Source organism: Lonchura striata, chromosome 3, assembly GCF_046129695.1.
Source record: "Lonchura striata isolate bLonStr1 chromosome 3, bLonStr1.mat, whole genome shotgun sequence".
Lineage (NCBI taxonomy): Eukaryota > Metazoa > Chordata > Aves > Passeriformes > Estrildidae > Lonchura > Lonchura striata.
In genome coordinates this window covers 90549582-90566593 of record NC_134605.1, presented here as the reverse complement: position 1 = coordinate 90566593, position 17012 = coordinate 90549582, and the positions used below count along the sequence as shown (strand labels likewise).

Below are 17012 nucleotides of genomic sequence, written 5' to 3'. Positions count from 1 at the left end.
TGATTTATGATCTTTGCTTTCATTTTTTTCAGCTTTATTAAGATTCCTTTGCAGTCTAAGGGCTGTGCAGTTCACCTGGCCTACCACATCAGAAAAGCTGATGTGTTACTTCTGACAATGTGGCCAAGATGTCCTTTTGCCAGAACTTGTTTGACACCAGCAATGAATCAAAGGGACCCTGATATGTCACTGAGAGCCATTTTGGTGGCTTCAGTGCATTTGCTGTTGTTCCACCGAGTGTGATCTGATGGAAAGCAAAATATTGTTATTATACCAAAATGTAATTCACTGGCTGAACTCTCAAGTGTATGCAGTGACCAGCATAACAGCTTTCGAGCAGCAGCTGGGCCAGGAATCTGTTGGCTGCACCACTCTCTGAGCAACATAGGAAATAACTATTTTTCCCATCTGCTGAATGTCAGTAATTTAAAAAAATGTGTTCATACTGCACTAGGATGAAAGCAAAATATGTTCTTGCAAGAACTTGTCTAGCATTTAGCAGACTGGCTTGAGAAGCTGAAAAGAAATGTATTCCCTACCCTGCAAGGGTGAGAAGTATTAAGTTATGAATTCAAACTGGAACAGCTCTGACAGAGGTGACTGAAAAACTTTCAGATAGGTTGATGTTGAGATCATGTATCTACAACATACAAACCAAGTCCCTGGTGTGAGCAAGAACCATGAAAGATGTATGTCCTCCCCAGGCAAGACTATGTCCTTTTCCCTGTGAAAGCAGGGATGGTAGGTACTCTCTTGCAGTGACCAGAAATTCTGAATCCAATAAACATTTCCCTGATGCTAATGTTGTCAAACCTCATGCAACGTTGTGCACTTTGATTTTAGCAAATGGGATTTTTTAAATCTCATCCTTGTTGAATTGCATTCTGCTTTTTTAGGATCATGGCAAGAGCCTGCAAGGATCGTCTAGAGGTGCGAATCTTTACTCCCAGGATGTTTACGGACAATAGATAGACATGAGAGAAGGGACAGTGGGCAGACCACTGCTGAAATGCGCATTTTTACATGATGCAATAACTCTTGAATGTTCTTCCCCTCTTTCTCCCGCGTCCCCGGAGCCTCCAGCAGCGCTGGCTGAAATAAGCACCTGCTGGCTTTCCCTCCGCCTTTCCCCGGCGCTGCCGGCAGCCTCCCGGGGGGACACGCTTGTCCCGCGGCCGCCGGCCCCGGCTGGCAGCGACCGCCAGCCCCGCGGGGAGCCCGGCCATCCCCGGCCTCTGCTGCCCTCCAGTGTCCCCTTCCCGGAACAATTCGGGAGAGCAAAACCCTTTCGAGATCCCGCCTAGAGGGATGGTTCTTCGAGATGCGTGAGCATCGGGTGCCGAATCGAGGATTGAAACTGAATTAACTGGGCAAGCCCTGTGCCCTTGACTAGAGGCAAGAAATAGAAGCGCTCAGCTGACATTAGGGCAGGCTGAGAAAGGCAGGCTTTGCTACGTTCCGTAAAGCAACATGGCATTCCTGGTTATCTGAGTAACAATTTGGAGAGCAGCTTTATCAAAGATATTCCCTGCATAACCATTTGCACCATAGTTAAAAGGTGGCATTACCCAACATAGAATGAGAAGCGGTTCTGTGGCCGCTTTCACTGAAAAGAACACAAATTGCAGACTGAAAGACCTTTAATCTGAATTTATTATCTTCCTTTAGAGAAGTAACTTCAATAAATTTACTGTTTGGCTCAGGATAATCCCATACACAAATAACACAAAACAAAAGCAGTCTTTTCGATTTGGCCGTTTCTAATTAAATTCAGTAGAATTCTGACCCTACTCATCTTAGTTATTCTCACAGAGAGTAATGGGATGGGTCAGGTTGAAAGGAACCACAGAGGGTCATCTGGTCCAGCCTTCTGCCTAAGCAGGTCATCCTAGAGTACATGGCACAGGATTGTGTCCATATGATTCTTAAGTGAAGGATACTGTAGAGCTTCTCTGGGCAACCTGTTCCAGTGCGCTGTCACCTGCGCAATTAAGTTCTTCCTCATATTTGAGTGGAATTTCTTTTGCTACTTAGGAATTTTACTTATAATATACATGGTGTCCTTCAAATGAAAAAATTATATGGTGCCATAGGATTGAATAATATTTATCTTATAAAAACAAGCAGCATATCAATTTATATGTCTCTGCATACTGGGTTTAAGTTGCTATAATGGACATCATAAATCTATGCAAGACCTAGAGCTAAATTATGGGTCATTTACAGAAAACCAACTTTTGCTAAGTAAATAGTTCACTCACATTATTTAACTGTTTTTGAAGAGAAATGATGACATAATAAGCTCTAAAATATAACTGCAATACAGAAAAAGAAGTTTTCTCCAGCCCTTAAGTAACAAGGCAAATAGAAGAAATAAAGGATCCAGATAGTTTCTACTTTAATCCATGTTTACTTTAGTAATGCTGGCAAATAATGCTTTTGTTGAGACTTGCTTAAAATATTTTTGCTTTTATAGTCTAGTTGTAGTCTAATTCTAGCAGTTTTTAAAATACAGACTCATGGCTTGACTCTTCAAAACCATCCTTGAATTGTGAAGCAAAATAATCCCTTTTGTTTCCTCAAGATCCTCATCACTATCCAAGGCAGCCAGGACTAGTGGATATATCAGCATACACACAGGTCAGCCATTCACTCTGGACTGCAGTGTGGAGAGCAGAGAGGCAAAAAAGTCCCCTTCTCCAGGCTTGATTTAGTGGCCTTAGCTGGGTACCCAGTGCCATTTGAAATGCTCTGCAGCACCTGGGGCGCCTGCACAAGGAACATTTAGACAACTGAGTCCTGACTCCCAGACCTGATGTGCAGGTAAGCACACCCACAGGCATGCAGTGGCTTTTCAGGTGTCCTAAGCAGCCCATCTGCTGCTCCAGATGTGCATGGGTCCCGGTTCAGAGCCAACAGGCTCACCTGCCTGCCTTGGCTCTCCCAGCTGTGAACAACCTGGTTAGAAGAGGAAAACTGATGTACAGAAAAATTTGTTGGTTGAAAATCATGAGAGAGAAAGGTCTGCCAGCCTGGGATTGTGAGGCTGAGGACTAGGCCTAGGAACTGCAAGCATCCTTGAAAAATACAGCCAAAGACCTAGAAACCAGAGACTTCCCAAGGTATCAGAAATAAGTACAAACCCAAGAGACTGTAATGACAATTTACTGCCTGAGAAAATGGAAAACAATGTAGAGATATAAAATTGCTGTAAAAATCAGGAAACAGAATCATCTATTGCCTGGTAGAGGTAAAAAACAGAAATTAACATAATTTTTTAGATTCCCAAAGCAGAATATCCTACACACACTTAATATCTCCCTGTTATAAAACAGACTAAAGTTGTCTCCCTCTGAGAACTTCCCAGCTAATTCCCTCATAAACTCTCCATTCTTTTGGATTCAGTGGGAATGCTGGCTGACTCCACACTCTGTGTCAGGAATCTGTTCTGAAGGGAAACTGTCTGTTGTCTTACTGCTTGGGTCTTTCTTCCCTTCTTTTTAGGATGGCTGGGTGTCCCCTCCAGGATCAGTTTGTTCCGCCCTTCTGGTCTGGTTTGGCTTCTTCTTAAGTCTGGCTAATTTTCTGACTGTAAATATTATATATATTAAGCATATATGCTGTTATATTATTGTTGATCAGTTTGTTTCAGTGGCAAGCTCCAGTAATTGTAGTAGCACACACCTACTTGGCTGTTGCTGTCGTCGGGTGTGCTACCATGCTGCTTGCTGCTGGTAATGATTGACACCATACTATTGACTGATATTATTGATTGCTGATAATAATTGTAATAACTTGACATTCATATTAATTAATATTCATCCATATTAATTCATATTAATTAATATTAATTCATGTTCACTTTATTAACCTTCATATTGGCTGTAATAACTATTGTTATACTTGCTAGCAGTGATCTTTGTGGGATTCTGTAATGAAGTAGAAAATCTTAGGAGGATGAAGCCTCCATGTCCTTGTGTATCATGAAATCCTAGGAACCCACAGTCATGACCCCTGCACAGCCACAAGCCAAGTAACCCTTCAGGTTGTGACTTATAGAATCACACTTTGAACCAAGTCCTTGGTGTCACAACACAGAGAACAATTTTGACATCTCAAACCCTCTCATCTGTGGCACAACTTAATTGCTCTTCGGAATTTGGACTAATTTTTTTCCTTGAAATTTAGATGTTTTTATCTTTAGTAGTTAGCCATACAATCCAAGTGAAAACATATTCAGTTGCTAGTCAGACATCTGATTTATCATCACTTCTTGTTAGGCATTTTGATTACAAAAGACTGTGAAGTTAATTAATTGTAAAAAAGCAAGTTGCTGTCTTTGTTTTAAAATGGAAAAAATAAAAGTAGCTTCAGTGTCACATTGTGCAGCTTACTGTGAAGGTGGTTTGACAGCCTGGGTGTAACAAACATTCCATTTGGATGATATGAAAGCAAGGATCAGCCCAGGGCTCAGAAAACAAAGCATATTTCAACTGCAACCAGGCGTTTGTCAGAAAGGCAGTCTCGCAGTTTCCAACTGATTTTACAATAATTTGTTTGTGCCATGTGTCAACAGTTTTATTTAAAGCACACACAATGAAAAATACCAACATGCTGTTTTCCTCTTAATGACAACTTGCTGCACTACAAATTTTAGTTTTTTAGTAACATTCTCACATTGCACTTACAGATTTTTTTCTGTTGTATTATGTTCCCTTGTGTTATCACAGTCCATCTTTAAAATGTACACTTAGAAAACCTTTCTGTATAAGCAATCTAACACTTATAAGCCAGCATAATGCTTCATAAAAATAAGTTATATTTTTAACTTTTCTTGTCAGTAAAGGATCTGATAAGACTGCAATTAGAGTAACAACATCTTCCTTTCACAGTATATCTAAATGTGTGTGTTCCCATTCTTACCAATAGAAATTGCCTATTCCTCATAAGTTTATTAATTGCCTATATTGTTCTTGAAAATTTTCATTGAGACAGTTATGTCTTTTACATGGCAAAACTTATCCGGTATTAACCAAATCTCTCACACCAGCTGTATAGAATTGCATGTATTTTCCTTTATTCTTTAGGGAACTTCCAGGAACAGAGCTCCGTGCAGGGTCATACTTGCAAATGAGCACCAGCAACTAATTTCTTAACAAGGTTGTGTGTTTGATCCCCATACAGGCCATTCACTTAAAAGTTGGACTCTGTGATCCTTATGGGTCCCTTCCAATTCAGAATATTCTGTGTCTATGTGATGTTTCACCTTTTTTTACCCAGCAGGCATTTCAGAATGTGTCCTTTTCTTTATTGTGGCCATCAGCCATGAGATCTCTATAGATTCACAGTTGAGCTTTTATGCACTGTTCACATCTGTGCATCTTCTTTGGTGCTCTGTCACTCAGTTATGAATAAGAAAAGAGAAACTAAAAGAGACAAGAGATCTTCCTCTTTAAAGGAGAAGTCAAAGTATAAATCTGTGTATTACAATGTGCTTATACTCATTACAATGAGTACTTATACAAAGCAAATATTTGAAAAAAGAGAAGATTCATTGTAAAAAGGTCAATAACCTATAGTAGGACTACTGGCTCCAATTGCATTCTCTGAGCAGGTGAATTCACACTTTGAAAAAGATCTCCCAGCTTGGCTAAACAGTTGAAAGTGACTGAAAAATCAGTTCAACTGAGTATTGAAATTACAGACAACTGAAAATTGATATTTGCTTTTTATCAGAAAGATGATGAAAATATCAGTAACTGAACATAAGTAAAGCTGCTTATGGAAAGATATGTGTTGAAGTAGGTGCTTCTTTCCAGCACACTTTTCTCAAACATCCTTGAGGACTGGCGACAAAATCTTAGTTTGCTGATAGTTCTAAGTGGCTCCATTTTGGCCTTTCCATGGATTAGAGCACCTCCCATCCTATATGTTGCACAAAAAACCCTTTGGAGTATACATAGTTCTTCATTGAGCAGTCATTCCTAGGAAATATTATCCTTACAGGATAATTGAGTCTCAAACAGTGCCATGTGCTGATAGGGTAAGTGAATGGTGATGTTGAGGATCTGTCTAACACCCTCATGTTTGCTATAATTAGACATTGATGTTTGCCTGCTTATGGATTTAGTTCTTATATTTTATTTTTCCAAATATAACTCCTTGAGATTAATTTCTGTAGCAGAAGTCCTACTGAATGCAAGAATGTATGCATGCTCATACAACTATTTGTGTGACTGCTGGGTTTGCAACTAGAATTACCAAGCCCAGCTGCTGCTAAGGAAAAACTGCTCCTAAACCCAGTATGATTTGGTAAGAGTTAGAACTATGAGATAAACTAATCTAGGTTTCAGGATGATATAAATGTTCTTACTCAGTAGTTTCATTCATTGCATCCCTTTTTTTTCTGCAAGAACTGCCATTTAAAAATCTCAACACAAAGCCCTTTTCAATACCTCATTGAGTTTGGTTGATAATTTTGCCTGCTTCCCTCTTTGAAAGATTCAAGTTTACTGGACTTTTGACTGATCCACAGATGATCTTGCAGGTTAACTTCAAGAAGAGATTAAACGATCATGATATTGATTAAGAACTAAACACAACATCTTCCTTTCAGCACAACTTTCCAACAGCAAGTTTCTCCCTCACAATCTCTAACGCACTCTCCCATACAACTAAACAGTCAGGAATAAACAAGAAAACAAGCCCTTGCAAACTACTTCTCTCACAGACTGAAGAAAGGTTATTTTTCAGATCTCAAATTGAAGCACAGGTGTCAAGTATAAAATACATGGACATTTTATACAGAATTTTGAGGATAACAGCTTATATTAATTTGTTTGGTTTGGTTGGTTTTTTCCCTACTACTAGTATAGGATTGGAGAAGATCCCTGTAGTGCTTTAACAGTCTGCATCTCATGCAGTTGGAAGTCCTCTGCTCTACTTAATATTACCATATACAGTACTTCCTTTTACTTTAGAACTTCTTTTTGGTATACACAGTATTTCAAGTTCAACTGAGATGTCATTATTAAATATGTAGAGATCGAATATACTGTACCAGACAATGAAAGAACACCATTGCATAAAACATAACATACAAGTAATTTTCACAGTTCTAACAAAAGAAGGTCCTACATAAAATGTCACAAATAGCTCAGTACATAGCATGATTCAACATAATATTAAGTCCAGCGAATAGTGTCACATATTAAGGGCCAAATCCTGGCTCAATGTGCAGTTGAAGCCTAAACAGATGTTTAGAGAAAATAATGTAAAGCCAACCTGTAGTGTTATATTGGTAACAAAGAATTTGTTGATCTACCTAAGATTTTTGGCCTGAAGTATGTACTACTTGTGCTACAGAAGGAACATGTGGCCAGTGGTATTTGGCTCCTGTCCTAGGACATGTCTTCATGGATTTGCCATAGCCAAGGGCACTGTAGGCAGAGGAACAGTCTTCCTTCTGGGTATGACACTTCCATCTACTATTCTGCCAGAATTTGGCCAAGAGTTCAAAATCCTGTACATCTTATTCAGCAGTCCCACTGAAGTCAATGGAACCTTTTTTGTGAGTAAGATGAAAAGGATTTGGCCCCCAAAGTTTTTAACCCTTTAAGTAGTAAGAGAGAAGTTTCATTGCACTTAGCCCATCATTCATAAATAATTTACTACTCAAAACCAAGATGGTTGTTGATGTACATGAAGTGCTAGGCTCATAAACAGGAAAGCATGCAGCAATATCTGACTATTCATAGCATTTTGGAACTGAATTTCTAAAGGGAAAAGAAACACTTATATATGACAATTCCATTCAATGTCTGTTTGAGGCCATAATAGTTGCTTTTTATATTTATAAATACAACCTCATGGATATTTTATAAAAAGTAAGTAACTACACCATGAATACAGTTATAATTGATTTTTTTTTTTTCAGGTGTTTTCATTGGACTGGAAGGATTTAAAAAATGACAAAAAATATTGGAATAGATGGTTATTTCTAAAGAGCTTCCTAAACGCATTCATATGGAACACATGGTCATGACTTGGGAAAAGAGAAATTTTTTCACTCTTTCAGGAAAAGCTTTTGGTGACTGGAATGGGCAAGAACAGAATTTTCTGTTCTTAAAGCAATAAGTACTTAAAGTAATATTACTCTGTTACACTTTCACATTTGTTATTATTTGAATTACACAGAACAACTATATACCAATTAAATGAAAATTATATGACAGTGCTACTCTGAACACAAGTCATTGGTGCCAGTATATTCTAATAACAGGCAGCACTCAAAAATACAATTTGAAATTTAAAATTGTGTAGTCAGGATGCAAAGATGAACTCTAAGTTAGAACTGGAAAACAGGACTGAGATCCATGGAGTTTAATCCCAACCGACAGAGCGAATTACTTCATCTCTAATACCATGTCACGCTCATGCTGATCCTCAATATTCAGCTTTAACAAAGCTACAAAAAGCTTGGGTCCTGAAAATGCTTGTCTCAACAACATCTGCACTGTCATACAATTTTATAATGTACCTTTTTTGCAAATGAGATAAAAATTTGTCTGCCTTATAAGCGTTAGAGCATGGCTTCTCATTGGCACTGAAGCCTGGAGGTGTCAATGATAATCTGAGGAAACTGAATATGAAGCCTCCATGAATAAATTAAGGTGAGTGACCTTCTGGTTATAATAAATAATTTTAATTCATTGACTTCCCTCTTTCCTCCCCAAAAGGATGTAGACATATGTAGACATTTTGTGCTCATGTAGATATTTTGTGCTGACAACAGTCCTTTGGTATCAAATCTTCATGGGACATGATGGGCTGCATATCCCTTTGGCTATGGGAATATGATTAGGTTTCATGCTTAATTCCCACACCTCATGCTGAAATCAGGAAGAAATGTTCTTGGAGGCAAACTAAGTTGAGTGAAGACTCCACTCTATTCACTGGGAAAGCTTCAACACAAAGAGCATTAGTCTAGCCTTTGGAATAATATGAATGAAATCTCCATAAAAAGGGCTGTAATGAAGGCTTCAGAAGGAGATGAATAATGGTGTGCCCAGGAGAAGGTTACTTTGAGTTTTGTTGTGCCTACACCTGGCAAGAAAGATGCTAAGGTATCTCTATTTCTACTAAGGGAGTTTTCCTATGATTTCCTGTTTTCCACACAAATTCTAAAGGGCAGATCCGGAAGTCTTTATTCCATCTTTGTTCCTCATTCCACTGATTTTTTGCTTGAGTAATGTAAGGGAGTTTGCTCTGTGCATCTTCCCCATGTTCAGATGCCATTAGCCCTTGGTGTCTCCTGGCACAAACTCAGCTTTCAGGTTTTTCCTCCTGGAATGAGAGGTGTGTCTCCCTGGCATGAGGAGGAGGATGAGGTGATGTTCCCTGGTGTAAACAGAGGCTAGGAGAGCCATCTGGCACCTGAAGTACCCTCTTGGGGCTGGCCATAGTGCTTATATGAGCTAAACTATTTTGTGGATTCAGATCTTAAAGCCATGTCACAGCATTTGATATAGGAATTAAAGGGTTTAATGGAAGAAGATGAGGAACTCTTTCTACCTTCTGAAAGAGAAAATGCTTTGGGAAGTTTTTGTGAATACCACTGCACCAAAAGGAAAGTATGCACATGTTATGTGTGGTATTTTTGGTTTGCCTTTTTTTCCCCTTCTGTTGGTGATAATAAGAAATGCTTAAAAAAGAACAAAACTGATCAGTGTTATGATGACATGGCACATTTCTGATCTATATTGAGATTTATTACTAGTCATATTTGACTTGCATTTTGGGTTCTGAAAGTGTTTAAAACTTAGTATTAAAAAGCCTCATAACAATCTTCTGAAGCAAGTTTATCTCAATTTTACAGGCAAGGAAACCAAGACATAAAGAAATTACATGATTTGCCACAGATAGTATAGTAAGTCAGTGGCAAAGTCAGGAAGAGAATGAAATTCTCTGGTTTTGAGTTAACTCTTTTTTCCTGCTAAGAAAATGGATCTTATCCCTCATGTGCTGTTGCATGCCACCTGTATTAAAGTTCATGAAAACTGGCCAGTCTGCACTGTTACAAAGCACATTTGCAAAGCCAATGTTTTGGTTTTTTTTCTATATAAGCACAAAAATTCTACTTAAAGGGTTAATTATATTGCCATGCTGGTAAACATTTTTACTTATTGCTGGTTAGACCTGTCTTTAGATACTGACTGGGACAGAAGAAACTGAGCTAGCTCTGGACTCCCTTGTCTTGGTGTTGGGCATGGATATAGTACAACAAGATACGCCCACTGTGGCCTCAGGCAGCTCATCTTCCTCTGTCCATTCATTGAGGTCTGGGTTATAGCACTGAATGCATTTCTTGTACTTTTTCTCTATTTCATTCCAGCCACCCACTAAATAAATTTTCCCGTTAAGGGTGGAGGCGCCAGCCGTGCTAACTCCGGTTTGAAGTGGCGCCACGTAGTTCCACTGCCCTGTGTACGGGCTGTAACGCTCCACAGGGAGAACGTCGACCCTTTCCGCTCGCCCCCCCAGCTGAGACCCACCCATGACGTAGACCCTCTCCAGAAGGGACACTGCGCAGTGCCAGCCCCTCGGGGTGCTGAGGCTGGCCTTATCCTGCCAGCTATCTTTGCTGGGGTCGTACATGCACACCGAGCGAGAGTAAGCGTTATTGATGTAACCTCCCGTGACCAGGATCTGGCCATCCACCACTGCGCTGGCATGGCAGCACCGGGGCACCTCCAGCGGGGCCTTCATCTGCCACTGGTTAGTTGCAGGCACGTAGCACTCGACAGAGGAGAGGCAGCCCTCGGAGTTGCGGCCTCCCACTGCGAAGAGGAGGCCATTGAACACGTTCAGGCTGAAGTGGGTGCGCCGCTGATTCATGTTTGCCAAGTGAATCCAGCTGTTGAAACGAGGGTCATATCTGAAAGAATTCAAAAAAGAAGGTAACAGTCTTACTTACTGCTCTGTAAGTTATACAGGACTCCTATGCCACTACTGCGAGAGCAAAGTTGCTAGAATTTTAGTTAGTTAGTTAGCCTATTAAAAGTCAGCATAATGTAACTGGTATTCGTGATTAAATTTCAAAATAAATTTAGCTTTTGATGGGAGAAAAAAAATTTTTGTATTATTCAAACTGGGATTATTTTAAAGAAGTAAATCTGATTCTCCTGTAATTTGATTTTGTACAATAACTTCATTAGAATACTAGGAAGAAATAATTTCAAGATAAAACACAAATTTCAGAAGTTCTTTTGCCATTTACACCCACAGCAAAGATGTCTAAATTTACTCAGAGAGTTTTTAAAAACTTTAGGTTGTGATTTATACTTGCATCCTCTTAGTGCTTTCTAAATGGTGACTATGCTTTCCTTGCCACTCCCATGGAGTAAGTTTTATGTGGAAAGAGCATCTGTGCTTTCTAACACCATTCCTAGCTGAAATAACATTATTTGTCCTTGATTTAAATGAGCAACTTTGAAGTAGGAAATGGAAAATTATGACTCCTGAAGATGCTGTGTGAGGTATATTAGTGGACCCACACACTTCTGTTGCATGCTAAGGGGACCAGAGAATCACATGAGAAAAAGACTATGGGAAAGTAAATACTAATTGTCATTCAGCATTGTCATCTGCAAGTCTACAGACATAGTGACATCACATTATGTGACTTGACATGCTTAAAGTTAAGGGCACAATGAGGATTCCTTCACCTTCTCCCTGCAACCAACTGAGGACACAATTCCTTGTGACAATGTGAGGCATAGCTTAAGGGCAGAAGTTCAAGAGAGCAGATATTTTTATGACAAAGTAGATTACACAATAAAATTGATTTAGAGAATGTTTGTCATTCATTAACTCTGTGTACTGGTTGATGTCCTCAGGAGAAGCGGATTGTTCCTTCTGGAAGAGAAAAGGAAGCATTGGTAGGACTGTGGCTGTGTAATGCCATTGCATGTCCATAGTCTGTTAGTAGATAAAAGGCAGATAAAAGTTTTCCCACCCCCAGCCTTTGCTTCAAGCCACTGTGCACTGCCAGCTTTTAGGCTGAACTATTTAAAAACTACTACTGCCCATGTGACATTGCATGTTAAAGTATGCACTCTCCTGACCTTGCTATCACCAGTGCAGTCTTGGATGACTATAGACAGGAACTGCAAAATTTTAGAAGCAAGGTATTATTTGGGGTACACTGTAAAAGACAGCCTTCAAGCATTGCTACCATTGTTTTTAAACTCTTGATGATGATGATGATGATGATGATATTATTATTATTATTATTATTATTATTATTATTATTTTAAAAAGAGGATATGAAATTCAATATAAATGCTGTTGAAAATATGGGGCATGGTGAATAGAAAGCGAAGGCCATAATATCTAAAAGGTGTTTTTCCAAACTTTCTGTGAGGCATCAAAAGCTTTCGAAAATTTGAGAAGTCTCCTTAGATCATCCTATGACTTTCTATTTATGTTCCTATCTATTTCCTTCACTTGGAAGAAATTTTCTCAGTTTTTCCTCACTTCTGAGTGTGCATGTGTAACCATGGTAAAATTTTTTGCTTAACTTCAGATGTATATTTCTGTTCATTCAAAATAGAATAGCATCTATACCTCCCCTACATTGTCCCCTTACTCTTTATCCGAGTGGTTCAAGTTGCATGACACCAGCCAGCTTCGTTTATCTACCTGCTTTCTGTGGAATAGATACCTGCATCCCTTTTAAAGAAATAGCAGTTACCTGCAGAAATTGCTGACTGCATGCTTGGCTTGGTTCCTGGCATCATTCTGGTCTTCCCCACCAGCCACATAGAGAAATCCATCCATCACTGTGACACACTGATTAAAACTTTTAGCAGGCATTTCACTTAGCTTCTTCCATCCATTTTCAGGATCTCTGTATAAGATGTCTCTGCTAAGAGACTTTTCTGTTAAAGCAGGGCGTCCCCCAACAGTAACTAAGACTCTGAAACCTCCACGGATCCTTGTTCTTCTGGACTGAAGTGTATTCTGGTGATAGGGAAGCAAGTGATAGTTCATGGCATCTACTAGGAGCTTATGGCAGTCTGCATCTTGCATCATTCTTGGCACAGTTTGAACATAATTGACAAGGTCTTGGGCTGAGATGGTACCAAAACGGATGTTACTTAAGAGGTTGGCAGCAAACTTTACTCTTTTTTGGTCAAATTCCAGCCATTTTATTGCAATCTGGAATGCAACAATTTCAGAAGGCAACTGTAAGTCATCATCTGCAAGAAGTTCATTAATCTGATCAAAAGTAAGTTTTAGGAACTGATCAGTTTCTGAAAATTCAATGAAGTTGTCTTTAATAAATTTGTGCGCTGCTTCCTTGGTTGTTTTTAGTCCGTATGTTTCTGCAATATTGGCAATGTACATGCAGTTCTCAACACTGATTTCTTGGACTAGAAAGTCACAGCACATCTTTGTGAGGGTGTGAATCTGTAGATAAATTGCTGTGGAAATGATACTACCTATTGTGTAAAGTGAGAGAGTAAGTTTTCCAGTGTAAGCGTAGGTGATAACAGTAGCTAGACCCACTGGGGACACATCATTCAGATCCACTCTTTGAGTAGATGGATCTTTCTTTAAGATGTTGTGAAAGTATTCACTACTTGAAGCCATCACTACCTTATGAACATTGAATGATTTGGTTTTGGTACTGATAGTCAAGTCACAAAGGAAATTTTCTTGTCTCATTTTGCTTAGACCTTCCAAGAGGTTTGGGCAGTATGATGGGTCAGAAATCTCAGATGAGATGCAGCTGAAACCATTTCCTCCTTCCAAGAGTCCATTCAAGCCATTTAGTTTACTGAGGGGTCCATCTTCCACAATGATAGTAGTTTCGTTGATATCTGCTTTGTTCTTTTTCACATTCTTCTTCTTAGGGGCCATGACTGCAATGAAATATTACAGCCAAGCACTTGCTAAAAAAAAATTAAACACCACAGTTGTGAAATTTAATAACTATGTGATTATGCAACAAATCTAATCTTTGTAAATACATATAATGTCACAAAACCAAACACATAGGATAATATGTCTTCCTAAATTCTAGGTTGCAGCATGGCTGCTTATTAATAACAATGAATACTCCAACTGTGAAGAATATACCTACAAGTAATTCAGTAATTCCTTTTTGTTTTAAATAACAAGATCATAAATTAACATTCACATATTATTACCACATTCAAAGAGTTAAATTCTCTAAATGGGTTTGCCAGAGTGTAGAATTTTGTATATACTTATTTAGATCAGACAGGTTCTAGACCTAAATCAATTAGTCTGAAGCATAGGAAAGATACAGGCCCCCAACTTTATTCATCGTTCTACAGAGCTGCTACAGACTTACAGATGAGTTCAGAATTTGACCAGGAAATATTAAGAGTGGGAAAAATTCTTAAAGAAACAAAAGCCAGATGGGACATAAAGAGCAAGAGGATTTTGATATGATGCCATATTGATTTTAGATTTAGGTCCTGCTTGAAACTGCTTCCGGGTTTTTGTAACTTTTGGGTTTGTAGACTGATAGTGTTCTATTTCCTCTGTCAGATGCACAAATACTTTCTGCTCATAGCATACTTTGATCACTTTGCAGTATCAGTAATTTGAAATCTATAATCCTACTTTTAGGATTTTGTAGAGATTTAGGGCGAAGATATTTAACATCTTTTTGGAAAAATGTCACACACACTCTATCAGGATGTGTTATTTTCAACAAGTTCTGCATTGGGAAGGTAAGAATCAATCCCATAGTTATGTTAGAACACATATTTGAATGATATATATCAATTCTAGGTGAGCTCTCAATGAAATAAAGAGCCACTTTTTTTGTCAAATGTGATGTGAGACAGCTGCTAGCAACAAAGGAGTTACTTTGAACAAATACATGTATGTGCAAATATACTTGAAGGAAAGCACTTATCTTTGGTAACATAATTTAAACAGAATGGTGGAGATCAGCATTCAAATAGATTCAAACATAGTATTTATCTCCAGTATAGCCACTGATTTTAAAACAATTTACACGTGCTAATTTTCTTTGTGATTCTTGCAGTCATAAAAACTCAAACACAAAAAAAATGCTAATTAATGATAAATCAAATAACTGGTTTATTGTAGATAATGAAATCAAAAGACTTCAGTAATATTTCAATCTAGAATCTCAGCACATCATTTCTTCCTGAAGCACAGAGCATGTAACAAAATGGTAATTTAATTATAGAAAGGAATGGTTGCTGCCTGTGAGCCCCAGCAGTTTTTTGCTGCTGCTGCTGGGTGCCGGCCATGTGCAGAGCAGGCGAGGGAGAGGCCATGTGTGCCCGGAGTGTCAGTGTCAGCCTGTGCTGACGTGAGCTGTGATCCCTGACATGCCAGTGTGCCAGCACAGGGGTCAGCTGCTGCCTGGCTCCCCCGCTCTGCCTGCATTCCAGGGGCTGCATCTGTTGAGACCCATCAGAGTCACCTCCCAGAATAGCAACCTCCCAGCAGCTTGCCATTTTAAGACAGGTTCAGTTGAAGGTATAGCTGGTGTTTTAGTATACTTGGTTGTAACACAACTTTTGTTGCAAAAACCCGATGATGTTGCAAGTGTTGCAAATATTTGTTGGCATGAAAAAGAAGCAAAACAAAACTTTTGGATAACTTTGTATGTTGTACACATAGTTATAGTTTTGCATATTAACAGTCACAATCTTAAAGTTGGCGAGGGCATATTATTTTGGCAGCCTTATTGTTGTTCTAAGTATTTTTAGAGACTTGTAACTTAAAATTTTTAAAACATGTAGCACTTAATGCTTATTGCCTCATTGCAGAGATGATTTAAACGCAACATTTTAAGCTCTCTGTTCAAAAATGCTCACTATCCAAAGTTTTTCCTGAGAAACGCTTTTTCATCAGCAGAAATTTCACAAGCTAGCTTAGTGTACAAGCACTGTAAGTGACAGGACATGCAAACCTACTGAAACAAATCAAACAATCCTATAATAAAACCAAGTTACTGAACTTTGAAAACCCCGAGAGATTTGGTTTTCTATGATTGTTTGCTTTATCCTACTTTATTTTAGCTTAAGTATCAGTCATACCAAAGAACACTTGGGGTCCCAAAATAATGCATTATACCAATTAGCTGCCCCCCTGCTTTAAAATGCCACCTTCTAAAAACTATCAAAGTGAGGAGTTAAAAACCTCTTACCCTCCTCAGAAAGATACTGTCCCAGAGCTGTTCTTGAAAATGCCTCTTCCTTGGAAAATGCGAACACAGAAAGAGTGGGAAAAAAAGAGTGAAGAAGATCAGAGGCCACTTAAGTCCCAGCTCACTGGTTTTCAGTGAGGCACTTCGCTGTCACAGTGAGCTCTTGACCGGAGCCTGTGCTCGGGTGCTCTTTAAAATGACCCCTCCTCTCCATGCCTTGCTCCCTGCCTCTGCCCAGCCACAGGAGCTCAGCTTCCCTGGGCTGCCTGGCTACTGGAACTCAGGAGGACAAGCCTGGATCCTGCAAATGCACAGGTACAGGGGAGGAAAGGGAGGGGGAAGTGAAGAGAACTGCAGCAGGTAATAATTGCCTCAGGTAAGTGCAGGGTGAACCACTGGGTTTAGCTCCCAGCTGGGAGCCTGGGTGAAAGCCCTGTGGTTAGGGAAGGGTACAGGTTTAGACTAGACATAAGGAAGACACTTTATGATGGGGGTGGTGAGGCACTGGAACAGGTTGCACAGAGAAGCTGTGGGTGCCCCATCCCTGGAAGTGTTCAAGGCCAGGTTGGACAAAACTTTAAAAAACTTTGTCTAGCAGAAGATGTCCCATGGCAGGGGGGTTGGAACTACATGGTCTTTGAAGGCCCCATCAAAATCCATTCAATGATTATTACTATTCTACGACCTAGAATAACCTACAGAAAACACCATAGAAATTCTGGCACTTTATACTCTAGATTTTCCATGCTTAACTCCAGGCAGAGGAAAGGAGACCAGCTGATGTGGA

At 39.3% G+C, this 17012-nt stretch overlaps 2 protein-coding genes across 2 annotated transcripts in view; one reads left to right on the top strand and one right to left on the bottom strand.

Annotated features, from left to right (window-relative positions):
- Positions 1–1635: 1635 nt before the first annotated feature.
- On the bottom strand, positions 1636–16444 carry KLHL31 (kelch like family member 31). Its single transcript, XM_021551256.2, has 3 exons — positions 16226–16444; positions 12755–13958; positions 1636–10936 (listed from the first exon to the last, which is right to left on the bottom strand). The coding sequence occupies exons 2-3, from the start codon at positions 13924–13926 to the stop codon at positions 10204–10206; spliced, it is 1905 nt and encodes a 634-aa protein (XP_021406931.1). The 5' UTR covers positions 13927–13958; positions 16226–16444; the 3' UTR covers positions 1636–10203.
- LOC110482197 (elongin-A) overlaps positions 15402–17012 on the top strand; it is a 22238-nt gene continuing 20627 nt past the window's right edge. Inside the window, exons 1-2 of the mRNA XM_077781765.1 lie at positions 15402–15552; positions 16464–16540. Of these exons, the coding sequence (XP_077637891.1) occupies positions 15402–15552; positions 16464–16540 (228 nt within the window). The remainder of the gene's footprint in view (positions 15553–16463; positions 16541–17012) is intronic.